We start from the raw sequence: 15238 nt of genomic DNA, 5'->3' as shown, positions 1-15238 counted from the left end.
CCCCGACTACATAGGAAGCTCTGGTAAGATTGTGTGGGACTTGGTGTCACACTATTTGGAAAGGGGTACCACTTGTACGTGGACAATTATTACACGAGCGTGCCACTTTTTAGTCACTTGTTTGATCATCAGATTGGAGCAGGTGGCACCGTGCGATCTAATCGCCGGTGCTTTCCCCAGCGGCTTGTAGATTCCCGTCTTAGGCTGGGGGAGAGAGCCTGCTTGAAGTGTAATAACTTGCTCACTATGAAGTGGAGGGATAATAAGAATGTTTTCGTTCTTACCTCCCTTCATGCAGACATGACGGTCAAAATTACTAAGGCAAATGGTGTTGTGGAGAAACCCCTCTGTGTCCACGAATATAACCAAAATATGGGAGGTGTGGACCTCAACGACCAGTTGTAGGCGCCGTACTCAGTTGCCCGTAAGGCCAAACACTGGTACAAGAAAGTGTCTGTTTATTTATTTTAATTGGCTTTGCTGAAGGTTCATGTGCTATACAGAGCTTCAGGACGGACTGGATCCTTCCTTTAATTCCAGGAGGAGATCGTCAGAGCCCTTCTGTTTCCAGATGGTGCTCCACCTCACCTTCCCACACCAAATGCAGTAAGCCGGCTGCATGAAAGGCATTTTCCTCATGTCCTCCCGAGTACCCCTACCCAACAAACCCAAAGAAGATATCATGTCTGCAGCAAGCGTGGATATAGGCGTGACACCCACTATTATTGTCCCTCCTGTCCTGACAGTCCTGGTCTTTACATTGGTGAATGTCATGACCGCGCAATTGGCAGTTAAAGTGACGCAGTGCCAAATTGTAAAACATGCTCTGGTCAGGAAGGGGGTAAAATCTTCCGGGGCTGAAGTGGTTAACATATATTTACACATTTCACATTGAAAAAGCGCAAAATTAAAAAACTATTTATTTCATTTGTAAATGACTTTTCAATGCTTTGTACCATTGCTGACAGCTGAAGTGAAAACTAAACAGTTGCTGTAGGTATCAGTAATTGGTATCAGCGAGTATTTAAAAAAAAAAAAAAAAAAAAAAAAAAGTATCGGTACTCGTAAAAAAAATATATGTTAAACGGTGCATCCCAAATTTCAAGTAAATTAAAGGATAACTAAGACCCCTTTCACATTGGAGCGTTTTTCAGGCGCTTTCTGGCTAAAAATAGCACCTGTAAAGCGCCTCCCCTGCAGTCCCAGTGTGAAAGCCAGAGTGCTTTCACACTGGGGCGCTGCGCTGGCAGGATGTTAAAAAAAGTCCTGCAAGCAGCATCTTTGGGGCGGTGGAGGAGCTGTATATACACCGCTCCTCCACAGCTCCTGCCCATTGAAATTAATGGGAACCGCTACCAAAGCGCCTGCAAAGAGATTTGGCAGCGGTGCTACACGGGAGCATTTAACCCTTTATTTGGCCGCTAGTGGGGGTTAAATGCGCCCCGCTAGCAGGCGAATAGCGAGGCTAAAACGACGGTAAAGCGCCGATAAAACTAGCAGCGTTTTACTGTCAACGCCCGCCCACGTGTGAAAGCAACTTAAAAGTTCCTTTATTAAAAAACAAAAACACAAACATGTCATACCTCCTCTGTGCAGTTGGTTTTGCACAGAGAGGCCCCGATCCTCCTCTTCTGGGGTCCCTCAGCGGCACTCCTGGCTCCTCCTCTTCTCGAGTGCCCCATCAGAGAAGCGATCTCCCTCGGGGCACCCGTGCGGGGGCACTCACGTGTCCTACGTTCATTGACACAGGCAGCAGGACTCGGCTCCCACGTCATTGGATTTGATTGACAGCAGCGGGAGCCAATGGCTGCGCTGCTATCAATCTATCCAATAAGGACCTGGGACACCGGCTGGAGCAGGTGTGCTCGTCCCCGGCGCAGGAACGATTAGGTTCAGTTAAGCAAAAGGGGGGCTCTGGAGGGCTGGTGCACTACAGGAGGTTTTTCATCTCAGTGCATAGAAAGCATTGAGGTGACCTGAGGACTCCCATAGAATGAATTGAGGTGAAAAACCGCGAGGGTTTACAACCCCTTTAAGTATTTGATCCCCCTACCAACCAACAATAATTCTGATTCTCACAGACTGGCTACAGTATGTGCTCATGGGGTACACAGATTAGTCCTGTCAATTTAAGAAGTTAGTGTATAAAAGACACCTGTCCACAGAATCTTTCTTCCATTCAAACCTCACCATCATGGGCAAGACCAAAGAGCTATCAAAGGATGTCAGGGAAAAGATTTGTAGCCCATTCCAGCCTTGTGCAGGTCTACAGACGACTGTTGGAGCAATTATTCGCCAATGGAAGAAATACAAAATAACCATCAAATCACCCTTGGCCCAGAGCTTCATGCAGGATTTTGCCCCATGGGGTAAGGATGATCATGAGAAAATTGAGGGATCAGCCCAGAGCTACAATGGAGGAGCTTGTGAATGATCTCAAGGCAGTTGGGACCACAGTCACCAAACAAACCTGAAATCCTGCAGCACCCACAAGGTCCCCCTCCTCAAGAAGGCACACGTATAGACCCGTCTGAAGATTACCATAGAACATCTAAATCAGGGGTGTCAAACGCAATTTCATTGCGGGTCGCATCAGCAGTGCAGTTGCCCTCAAAGGGCCGGTTGTATCTGGGTCGCACAGAGTGCAGAGTTCAGGATTACGTCAGGATTATGATACGTACAGAGAGCATGGATTCAAGGGTGCGCTACATACAGAGTGCAGGGGTTCAGAGGTGCGCTACGTACAGAGTGCAGGGGTTCAGAGGTGCGCTACGTACAGAGTGCAGGGGTTCAGAGGTGCGCTACGTACAGAGTGCAGGGGTTCAGAGGTGCGCTACGTACAGAGTGCAGGGGTTCAGAGGTGCGCTACGTACAGAGTGCAGGGGTTCAGAGGTGCGCTACGTACAGAGTGCAGGGGTTCAGAGGTGCGCTACGTACAGAGTGCAGGGGTTCAGAGGTGCGCTACGTACAGAGTGCAGGGGTTCAGAGGTGCGCTACGTACAGAGTGCAGGGGTTCAGAGGTGCGCTACGTACAGAGTGCAGGGGTTCAGAGGTGCGCTACGTACAGAGTGCAGGGGTTCAGAGGTGCGCTACGTACAGAGTGCAGGGGTTCAGAGGTGCGCTACGTACAGAGTGCAGGGGTTCAGAGGTGCGCTACGTACAGAGTGCAGGGGTTCAGAGGTGCGCTACGTACAGAGTGCAGGGGTTCAGAGGTGCGCTGTAACATCTCATTTCAACCCCTCCTTCTGGGTTCTGATCTCTGCACCCAGAGATCATCCTTACCCCATGGGGCAAAATCCTGCATGAAGCTCTGGGCCAAGGGTGATTTGATGGTTATTTTGTATTTCTTCCATTGGCGAATAATTGCTCCAACAGTCGTCTGTAGACCTGCACAAGGCTGGCTTTGCCCCCATCCCCCCACCTCTAAACACATCTTCCTACACACCTCCACAGCCCTCCTCCCCTCCTTCCACAGCAAACCTCACATCTGTACTCTGATGACATTTGCAAGAATGCTTTCATGGCCACTAAGTCCTCAAAAGCCCGCACTCAAGATGCAGCCGCTGGATGTAGATTAGAACACAGCCGCCGGAGCCATCAGGTACCTCTCCCACTGACAGGCTTTGCCGGAGCAACTGCGCATGCGCTTAGCTACACGCACACACAAAGCGCCACTGGGGAGACCGAAAAGGAGAGCATGTTTACTTCTGTTGCCAAGAAGACCTGTTCCATGAGAGCGGAAAGCAGCTGGCGATTACAGGAGGTGGTGTCCGGCGGCCGCTGTGCGGGCCACACAACATGGACTGGCGGGCCGGATTTGGCCTGCGGGCCTTGTGTTTGCCACCTGTTATCTAAATGATTCAGAGAAGGATTGGGAGAAAGTGCTGTGGTCAGATGAGACCAAAATTGAGCTCTTTGGTATTAACTTGACTTGCGGTGTTTGAAGGAAGAAAAATGCTGACTATGACCCCAAGAACACCATTCCTACACTCAAGCAAGGAGGTCGAAACATTATGCTTTGGGGCGGTTTCTCTGCTAAAGGTACAGTCGACTTTTTTGCATTGAGGGGCCAATGGACAGGGCCATGTATTGTAAAATCTTTGAGTACCATCTTCCCTCAGTCAGAACACTGAAGATGGGTCCTGTATGGGTCTTCCAGCATGACAATGACCGAAAACATATTGCCAAGGCAACAAAGGAGTGGCTAAAGAAGAAGCACATTAAGGTCATGGAGTGGCCTAGCCAGTCTCCAGACCTAAATCCTATAGAAAATGTATGGAGGGAGCTGAAACTTCAAGTTGCCAAGCAGCAGCCAAGAAACCTTAAGGATTTAGAGAAGATCTGTAAAGAAGAATAGAACAAATTCCCTCCCGAGATGCGTGCAAACCTGGTAACCAACTACAAGACACATCTTACCTCTGTGCTTGCCAACAAGGGTTTCTCCACCAAGTACTAAGTTATGTTTGTCTAGTGGGTCCAAATACTTATTTTACTCACTGAACTGCAACTCAATTTAGAACATTTGTATCATGTGTTTTTTCTGGATTTTTGGTTGATATTCTGTCTCTATCCTTTAAAATACACTTATGATAAAAATTAGAGCCTTAATTTTACTGTACGTGGGCAAACACACAAAATCTGCAGGGGATCAATTATTTTTGCCACTGCAGTTACTTACAATTCTGCCACTGGATCCTACCTGTGCCTCAACTACCTACATTCCCGTACACCAAGACAGTGTTTAAACATATCTGTTTACACACCCCTGGAATCTTCATTCTTTATGCCATGCCGAACAACTGAGGGCACCCTGGAGTCTTTCATATGTGATGAGTTGGACACGTGACCCGAGGACTCCCATCGACTTGGAAGATTGGAACAAAGTCTGGTCAAGGACAGTCAAACGCTCTATCAACACAAACATTGAAATCGGCCTACAAAGCTCTCTTTAGATGGTACTGGGTTCAAGTTTGGATAGCCTCAATGAACTTGAACTACTCTGACAGGGGTTTCTGGAGTTGTGGCTAATGAGGCAATGTATTACACACATGTGGTCCTGCCCAAAATTGCTGCCCTTTTGGTCTAGAGTCTTTGGGTTTCTCTACGCCTAAATTCATATCATTATCCCCAAGAAAGCCAAATATGTCCTGTGTCACTGTCCAATCCCAGGCCTTCATGCTTCTCCATGATGACTTACCCACATTTATTTTCCTGGCAGCCAAACAGCCAAAGCTTGGAAGAAGCCTTCATACAGGAAGTCAAAGGCTGTATGAGCCTCATGTTGATTTGTTAAAAAAAATATACATGTCTAAGATGCGGCCTAGGCACTCCAGACAAAGGGAAGGCTAGAGGGCATACTTTTGGAAGTGGATTACTCTGCCAAAGGCCTGAAGATTATAGATAGTCCTTTAGACATTTGCAGACAATTGTGAGGAAGAGGTGTCCATCAGCAGAAGGTTGTGCCCGGTAACCTGAATGCCCTAAGCTCTAAAGAAGGCGTGCAAGCACTTTTGTAAATACTCTAGGTGCAGAGGATAGGCCAAATAGCAGTGCAAAAATTAGAAGGGTCTTTCTCCTACTGCGAAAAGACAAAGTGCTAATGAGGTGGGAAAATAAGAATACGGAGGTAGGTACTTTGAATGCCTACTGATGGCTCTAGAGTTGGATTTTAGTACAGTGAACAGGTTTGAAAAGAATCCTTTGAAGCTGTACTACAGACGGAACAGCGTCCCTTCATTGCAAAGATGGCTTGGTGGCAGACTTGTGGGTTTTGTGTTCCAGGTCTTGCACATTAAGTAAGGAGTTGAAGACTGAGGAGAGCTGTGTGGCGCTCTGCATTTTGAGAAGATAAAAGCCCCTGGAGCGGCAGCTTTGACTGACCAGGCTTTCAGTCTCTGTGCATATGGACAGAAATGAAGGCCATTTTAGAAGTTTGTGTCATGACTTGATCTAGAGCATCAATAGTAGTATGGCAGAAGGCAGTGTTTGTAAATGTTCCGCCAGCGTTTGGTCCTGAAAGACAGGATCCTGTTGAGTATTTATTGGCTTAATCTAATCAGCTTTGGTTTCACAAACAGATATTGCAGCAATAGCAAGTTGTAGGCCTGGACCTGCAAAATGAAAAACAGCCTTTAAAACCATCTCAAATTTTCTGTCTGCAGAATCCTCAAATAAAGAAACATCTTCTTTAGGCAGAGTAATAAATTTAAGTCTAAAAAGGCACGGTCGGTTACAGGAACAATCCATTTTTTCTGGAATTCTTTTTTCACTGGATATAGCTCGGCATTGATTCTCAGAGTGGTGAAAACCTTTTCAGTGGAAACCTTCACATCATAAATCACCCATTCCACTTGTTTATGAACAGGAGGTGTCTATTTAGGCTCCTTTCCCATAGGGAGAACTCTGTTCCAATCAGCAGGGGAGCTGCTGACAGACCACCTGCTGATCAGAGTAGAGCAGGTGGATGACAGGTCCATGTCCAATCAGTTTATCCAGAGTGGACACGGACAGAGCCCTCTCTCCTCTATGGGAGGCCAGGTGTAAACACACTATGCTATTCGTTTACATCTGTCTACCTCTGTTCTGATCCGCCTACACCAAGGAGGACAGATCCCCTTCCATTTGTTTTTAGTGGACTAGATCAGAGGTAGGCGGGTTTAAACAAACACAAGTCTGTTTACACCCGCCAGTCTATACGTGTTAATGGACCGTCCAATCAGGTCTGCCTGAAAAACTGACAGGCAGACTGGAATGGTTGTGTGAAAGTTGGTTTAGACTTTGCAGGTCTCTTATTAGCCAGAGAGGCCTGGCAAGACTGAATAGAATCAAATGAGAGAATCAAATGTCATAATCTGGAGGCTTTTGTGTACAGCAGAAGTAAGCATATCTACATTGGCAAGTATAATGCATAAAGCCATAGTATCAGGTGTACGGGAAGCGGGGAAAGGGGGAGAGGTTAGAAATCTTTCAAGGCCTCCTCTAATACCGCCTCTGGATCTTATTCAAACCTTTCAAAGTCTACCTCATCTAAATGTAGTAGCTTCACTTCCATCGCAAAGGAAGCAATGGTTCGAGTGATTTGTAGCCCATTTGCAGAGCGTATGTTTGCCTGAGCTTTTGATGCTTTACCCTTCTGCCTGGTTTCTGCCACTGCTACCTGTGTAGGTACTTCCCTTTTGGGATACTCACAGGGTAGGATGAAGAAATGGTGTAAACGTAATGTAAGAATAAACAGCAACCCAAATGTTGACTGTCCCTTAGCGAAGTCCTTGTGGCAAACAGACAGGAGGAGGTGCCGGAGTACCTTATAAGGGCTCTAAGCAGAAGTGGTGGTAAAAGTGTGGGAGTCTAATAATTCACCTGCAACTAAGCTAACTAAGCTCTAAAAATGGTGAAAATATTACAGCCAAGTTTGGAAGTTTAAACACTCAATTAGTAAAGGACATCCAAAGCAATTCCTGGTGTGCTGACAGTTTCAGGCCTCTTGCACATGATACTCCTGTTTGAGCAACTACTTTTTCAAACTTTTTTTTTGTATGTATTTGCGTGCATTTTTGGGTAAATTTGCGTGCAAGCGAAAACTTATTCTCACGTTTTTTGTTCTGCACAATATGTAAATAGGAATTTGCACCCACTGTTCACCCTGATTAAATCTAAAACACAAATATGGGCATGCCTCCCACTGGGGGTACTAGGTCGCATTAACCTCATCAAAATGATACTCCTTCCTAACATTCTTTATCTATTAAGGCACACCCCTATCTACCCCTGAAATATTTGAAAACCATCGATGCAATTCTCAAACCCTTTGTTTGGGGGAAAAATAGGCACAAATTAGCATGGCGACTACTCAAAAACCCCACTGATCTGGCCAGTACGGCCCTACCGGACTTCAGTCTATACTACTTAGCATCCCAACATTCCAAATTGTTCCATATAGATAAGACTGACAGGAAGTGATTCACTTTACTTCTATGCCCTACCTGGGCCCAACTGACAACAGACCCCATTTGCGCCATAGCAGCAGGCATTGAAAATATTACAAAAAAAAAGAACACTCCCTCCTAACCCACTATAGAAAGATATGGAGACTGGCCTCTATCAAACCAGACATACCCATACATAACGACTACTCTCCCATGTGGCATACTAGAGCACGCCAAGAACTCTCGATTGTGCCAGATTCGGAGACCTGGTGTAGAGGCGGAGTTTTCTACCTCTCACACTTACTCACTGCTGGCACATTAAAAACTTTTAACGCATTAAAACTAGAATTCACTCTCCCGAATTGCATGTTTTTCTGATTTCTACAAATCCGACATGCTATTCAATCCCAATTCCCAGAATTGATACCTGGTCCCGCCCATAATCCCATAATGGATGTAGTCAAAAGTGAAGACCACCAGAAATGAATATCAATATTTAATAACATGCTATATGCTCCCTCAACGAAAACAGCCTACAATATAAAAACACGATGGGAAGGAGACCTAGGGAACCGAGAGGACAAAGACTGGAATGAGGCACTGGACACATGCAAAGCTGTCTCGCCCAAACTGTCTGAGAGATTAACCCAAATATACATTTTATACCATACAGACCTCACACCGGTAAAAATGGCTAAATTTAATCAGGGGCAACCTTCCACATGTCTATTAAGTAATTGAGAAACAGGCACATTCTACTACCTCGTATGGTCCTGCCCATCATGCAGGGATTCTGGAAACAGGTGGTAGATTTCCTTCATGACAACATGGGGGGCCAACTGACTCTAGACCCCAAACCGTGCCTACTGGTTATTTTTCCAGAGGCCGACACTGACAACTATACACACATTTTTATGCACGAGACTATGGCTACTATGTAACTATGAGACACTATTTCCTGCCTGGAAAACAATCCCTAAACTTTGGATGAGGCAGGCTCCCCCCAGACTGTCTGACGTAAACATCACATTGCCCTACAAAAAATGAATCTACATTAATATAGGGCGCCCTGCAAAATATAACAAAGTTTGGAACTGCTGGCTTAATGTATCTGACACATGTGTATAGCACTGCAGAACATGTCTCCCTCTGTCATGTACTGCCCAGCTGAGCCCGAGTCATATATGCCACTCTCCTCAAGCAAATATAATCGATAGTATGCTGATGCTTCAAAAAACAAAAGCGCTACTACATGGCAACAGTCTCTGTAATTGATCAGGAACTATATGTGTTACCTATATATGTTATATGTGGAATGATTGTACTGAAGAAAAATGTCTGTGCATTGGAAAATTGTATACTATTGTGGGAAATAAAAACATTACATTTAAAAAAAAAAATAGGCATTTGCACACATATTGCACGTAATCGCGCGCATGAGGCGTAAATTAAATTACTAAGCAAAAATGCAGATTTTTCTCTTTTTTTTTTTTTTTTTTTTTTTAACTGAAGAGTGCACAGCTCTTGTTTACTGGCCTGTGTGCATAGGAACATTACAGAAGATGAAGATGTACTGAGCTTTTTCAAGCCGCAGTGCGCAAGAGGCCTTAACTGTAAAAATGATTGTTCAAGAGACACTGAGGCCTCTTGCACACTGCAGCTGGAAAAAGCTCAGTACTTTTTTTTTTTTTTTTTTTTTTTTACTGAGCTAAAATGCAGCCCATTAATTGTAATGTGCCTATGCACACAAGCGCTGTGGATTCTTCAGTAAAAAAAATAATATAGAAAAATCTGCATTTTTAGTCAGTAATTTACGCCTCATGCACGTACAGATGTGCACAAATGCCCATTTACATACTGCAGAACCAGAACCCAAGAATACGTTTGCTCGAAAATGCACAAAAATACGCACAGAAGCATACAGATAAAAAAGTCTGAAAAAGTAGATGCTCAAATAGGAATATCATATGCAAGAGGCCTAATAAGTGTACTGTAAGTAGTGGACATTGGGTTTGATTCACTGAAGGCAATTAAGCTGCTCACAAGGGAGGTTGCACATTGCAAAGAAATTAGCCCCAGAGATTAGTGAAAGTGAAGTTTAACTCTGAAAGGGATATCTAATCATGTGCAAAGCCTCATATGCTGAGCTCTGGGGCATATTCTCTTGCAAAGTGCAACTTCCCTAAGAAAGTGAGCAACCTTTCTGCCTTTACCAAATTAACCCCATTGTAGGAGTTGTAAAGGCAGAAGCTTTTTTTTTTATCTTTATGCATTCTATTGATGATAGAAGTTGGAAGAAAACACAGGTGAAATTACAACCATGCACAATATGTTAAGATTTTCTTACCTGCCCTTTTTTATTCACGCCAATAATTCCAGAGGTAGGTTCATGAGGCGCAGTCACAAAGATTGTATCCGCGCTGATTCTGTTCATATAAATGCAGGCCCCAGACTCCAGGTCATACATGTGGATATAGCCATATTTTGTAATTAAGTAGATCACTCCATGTTTGGTACCAATCTGAGCATTTAAAATAAAAGCATTTTAAAATGTATCTTAAATATACATGTATGGATAATATGCCATAAAATAAAGAAAGAGTACCCCTTGCTTGATATGACTTGAGAACCGGGAACAATAAAACAATAGTAACAGAATGGACTATTACAGGAACCTATGGCGATAAAATTTCTCTCTCTATTAATATATATATACATACATATATATATATATATATATATATATATATATATATATATATATATATATATATATATATATATATATACATACACATACATACACACACACATATACACACACACACACACACACACACTCACTCTCTCACAAAAGTGAGTACACCCCTCACATTTTTGTAAATATTTTATTATTCCTTTTCATGTGACAACACTTTGCTACAATGTAAAGTAGTGAGTGTACAGCTTGTATAACAGTGTACATTTGCTGTCCCCTCAAAATAACTCAACACACAGCCATTAATGTCTAAACCGCTGGCAACAAAAGTGAGTACACCCCTAAGTGAAAATGTCCAAATTGGGCTTAAAGTGTCAATATTTTGTGTGGTCACCATTATTTTCCAGCACTGCCTTAACCCTCTTGGGCATGGAATTCACCAGAGCTTCACAGGTTGCCACTGGAGTCCTCTTCCACTCCTCCATGATGACATCACGGAGCTGGTGGATGTTAGAGACCTTGCGCTCCTCCACCTTCCGTTTGAGGATGCCCCACAGATCCTCCATAGGGTTTAGATCTGGAGACATGCTCGGTCAGTCAAACAACTTTACCCTCAGCTTCTTTAGCAAGGCAGTGATCGTCTTGGAGGTGTATTTGGGGTCATTATCATGTTAGAATACTGCCCTGCGGCCTAGCCTCCAAGGGGAGGGGATCATGCTCTGCTTCAGTATGTCACAGTACATGTTGGCATTCATGGTTCCCTCAATGAACTGTAGCTTCCCAGTGCCAGCAGCACTCATGCAGCCCCAGATCATGACACTCCCACCACCATGCTTAACTGTAGGCAAGACACACTTGTCTTTGTACTACTCACCTGGTTGCCGCCACACACGCTGCACACCATCTGAACCAAATAAGTTTATCTTGGTCTCAGCAGACCACAGGATATGGTTTCAGTAATCCATGTCCTTAGATAAATGTAAGCAAGATCCTTTGCGCTATCAAAGTGAATATATGCTAATCTGATAAGTTGCAGCAAGATCTAAAGTGTATAAATGCACTTAAATGGTATAAAGTAAATAATGATAAGCGCAGCTTGATGATATATATAAAATTATTAACAATAAGCGATAAATTATGTGCAAAATCGCTGATTGCGATTATGCAAATTGCTAATGATGCTGTGCAAAATAACTGAAGCAACAGTAGCCCTATGTTCAATGTAGATGAATACTAAAGTGCCTATGTTGTAACTGTGCAAAACCGCATAATGATGCAGTGTAAAAATCGCTAAAAATCAACAAACAGTGCTGAACAAACCAATCAGAGTATGTGCACGTACTGTTGTGCAAATGCAATAGTGTTTCTGGGTATTAATATACTAAATGTAAACTCATAGTATATATTAAAGTTCCAATAGCCCTATGTTCAGTGTACATAAACACAGAATGGCTATGTTGCAACTGAGCAAAAACGCATGATGCTATGTAAAATCGCTAAGTATATGCTAATCAGATAAGTTGCAGCTAGATCCAAAGTGTGTAAATGCACTTAAATGGTATAAAGTAAATGATATATATGGAATATTTAACACCATTTATCGCTTATTGTTAAATATTCCATATATATCATTAAACTGCACTGAATATCATTTACTTTATACCATTTAAGTGCATTTACACACTTTGGATCTAGCTGCAACTTATCTGATTAGCATATACTTAGCGATTTTACATAGCAGCATCATGCGTTTTTGCACAGTTGCAATATAGTCATTCTGTGTTTATGTACTCTGAACATAGGGCTATTGGCAAATTAATATATACTATGGGTTTACATTTAATATATTAATACCCAGAAACACTATTGCATTTGCACAACACTACGTGCACATACTCAGATTGGTTTGTTCAGCACTGTTTATTTTTTTAGCGATTTTTACACAGAATCATTATGCGGTTTTGCACAGTTACAACATAGGCACTTTAGTATTCATCTACATTGAACATAGGGCTACTGTTGCTTCAGTTATTTTGCACAGCATCATTAGCAATTTGCATAATTGCAATTAGCGATTTTGCACATCATTTATCACTTATTGTTAATATTTTATATATATCATCAAGCTGCGCGGATCATTATTTACTTTAATCCACGTCCTTAGTCTGCTTGTCTTCAGCAAACTGCGGGTTTTCTTGTGCATCATCTTTAGCCGATGCTTCCTTCTGGGACAACAGCCATGCAGATTTGATGCAGTGTGCGGCGTATGGTCTGAGCACTCACAGGCTGACCCCCCACCCCTTCAACCTCTGCAGAAATGCTGGCAGCACTCATATGTCTATTTCCTAAAAACAACCTCTGGATATGACGCTAAGCACGTGCACTTAAAGCGGAGTTCCGCCTATTTTTTTTTTTTTTTTTTTTAAAGTCAGCATCTACAAATACTGCAGCTGCTGACTTTTAAAATAAGGACACTTACTTGTCCAGGGTGCCTGCAACGTCAGCACCCGAAGCCAACCCGTCCCTCGGCTCTCGGGTGGAGGCGCAACCATCTTGTTAAGGGAATCAGGAAGTTGCGGCTTCACTTCCTGGTTCACTACTGTACATGCGCAATTTGCGCTGCGTGATCCCACTGGTCCCTGCAGTCTTCTGGGACCTATGTGTCTCCCAGAAGACAGTGGGGGAAGGGGATGGAGAAGGCGCCGGAAGTGGCGTAGATACCCACGGGCCATCTATGCCCAGAAGTGGGAGCAAAATACCTGTATTAGACAGGTATCTGCTCCCCCCTCCCCCCTGAAAGGTGCCAAATGTGACACCGAAGGGGGTGGGGGGGGGGAGAGATTCCAAAAAGCGAACGTTCCATTTTTGGGTGAAACTCCGCTTTAACTTCTATGGTCGACCATGGCGAGGCCTGCTATGACTGGAACCTGTCCTGTTAATCCGCTGTATGGTCTTGGCCACTGTGCTGCAGCTCAGTTTCAGGGTCTTGCCAATGTTCTTCTAGCCCAGGCAATCTTTATGTAGAGCAACAATTCTTTTTTTCAGACCCTCAGAGTTCTTTGCCATGAGGTGCCATGTTGAACTTTCAGTGACCAGTATTAGACAGTGATAACACCAAATTTAACACACCTGCTCCCATTCAAACCTGAGACCTTGTAACACTAACGAGTCACGTGACACCGGTGGGGGAAAATGGCTAATTTGAACATTTTTACTTAGGGGCGTACTCACTTTTGTTGCCAGCTGTTTAGACATTCATGGCTGTGTGTTTAGTTAATTTTGAGGGGACAACAAATTTAAACTGTTATACAAGCTGTACACACACTACTTTACGGTGTAGCAAAGTGTCATCACATGAAAAGATACAATAAAATATTTACAAAAATGTGAGAGGTGCAATTACTTTTGTGAGACACTGTATCTAGAGATTTTATATATATATATATATATATATATATATATATATATATATATATATATATATATATATATATATATATATATATATATATATATAAATAAAATCGCTCTCTCTCTATTAGTTAGCATGTCAAATTTAAGCAGCTCCCCCCCCCCCCCTTTTTGTTCAAATGGAAGCTTAAATCTACTCCCATCCCCATTCTAAGCCTACTCCATCTACCCTGTAAAAGAAAAAATATGCCAATACTTACCTTTTCTAAAACTAGCTCCTGTCCAGTCACATGATCGGGTCCCAACACTGGCTTCAGTGTAGAAGAGGAACAGCCGTCAACGGATGCCCCATAGTAAGCCCATCGGTAACGTCATTGCACAGGCTCTGCAGCAGTTGTTGGCAATCTCTCCTCTACACTGAAGCTGGAGCTGGAGAAATTGTGTGATCGCAGCAAATTCAGAATAGGCAACTAAACATCTTTCCTTTTACAGGGTAGATGGAATAGGCTTAGAATGGGGGTGGGAGTACAGTTAAGTTTAGTTTTTGACTTGCCTTCCACTTTAATGTATAATACTCACTTTGTGTTTTTTATCAGTGCATAAACTAAGTGCAGGAAAATCCCGTCTACTAGCAATCAATCTGCATGAAAGAGTGCTCTGCAAATGGCATCAATAATAAACCAATCCACAAAGGATGCGTCAAAAAAGCCAAATGCGGGTTCTGTGAGCCTTGCGTCTATACCAAACCCTTTCCTCTGTGCCATCAGTCAGAAACTGATCTCATTTGTACCCCATTGTCAGATAGCAGTGGGAGGAGAAGGGCTAGCTATTTGACAATGACAATTAGGAGCCACAGCATGAGTTTTAACAGGGTGCTTTGTGAGCATTCTTCTTTAAGGGTTTTAAAAAGATTTGGAAGGAGCACCTCTCTATATTGTTTATAGATTTTGATCAGTAGACTGGCTACTAGAGAAGTACCTGGCGCCTTCCTGCTGGGAAAACTAAAGAAAGACCCATCTAATTCGTCAAAGGTGAAGGGCCCCTGGCAATAATCACGTCCTAAAAATCTGACATGCTAGTTGCACCCAAGTTGATCAATGGATTGACTTTGGTACAATTAGCGTGCCCATACATGGTTCGAATCTCGACCGGTCCCTGCTGAACCGGACAAGAGTCAAACCGTCTATAGCCAGTTTAGGAATTC

At 43.3% G+C, this 15238-nt stretch overlaps 1 protein-coding gene across 1 annotated transcript in view; it reads right to left on the bottom strand.

Moving 5' to 3' along the window:
- The window catches only part of CLTCL1 (clathrin heavy chain like 1), a 290219-nt gene that overhangs the window by 103833 nt on the left and 171148 nt on the right, over positions 1-15238 (bottom strand). The window contains exon 6 of the mRNA XM_073629124.1: positions 10273-10446. Coding sequence (XP_073485225.1) covers positions 10273-10446 — 174 coding nt within the window. The remainder of the gene's footprint in view (positions 1-10272; positions 10447-15238) is intronic.

Source organism: Aquarana catesbeiana, linkage group LG01 (assembly GCF_042186555.1).
Source record: "Aquarana catesbeiana isolate 2022-GZ linkage group LG01, ASM4218655v1, whole genome shotgun sequence".
Taxonomy (NCBI): Eukaryota; Metazoa; Chordata; class Amphibia; order Anura; family Ranidae; genus Aquarana; species Aquarana catesbeiana.
The sequence above is the reverse complement of the archived record's forward strand: the minus strand, read 5'-3'. Positions and strand labels throughout refer to the sequence as shown.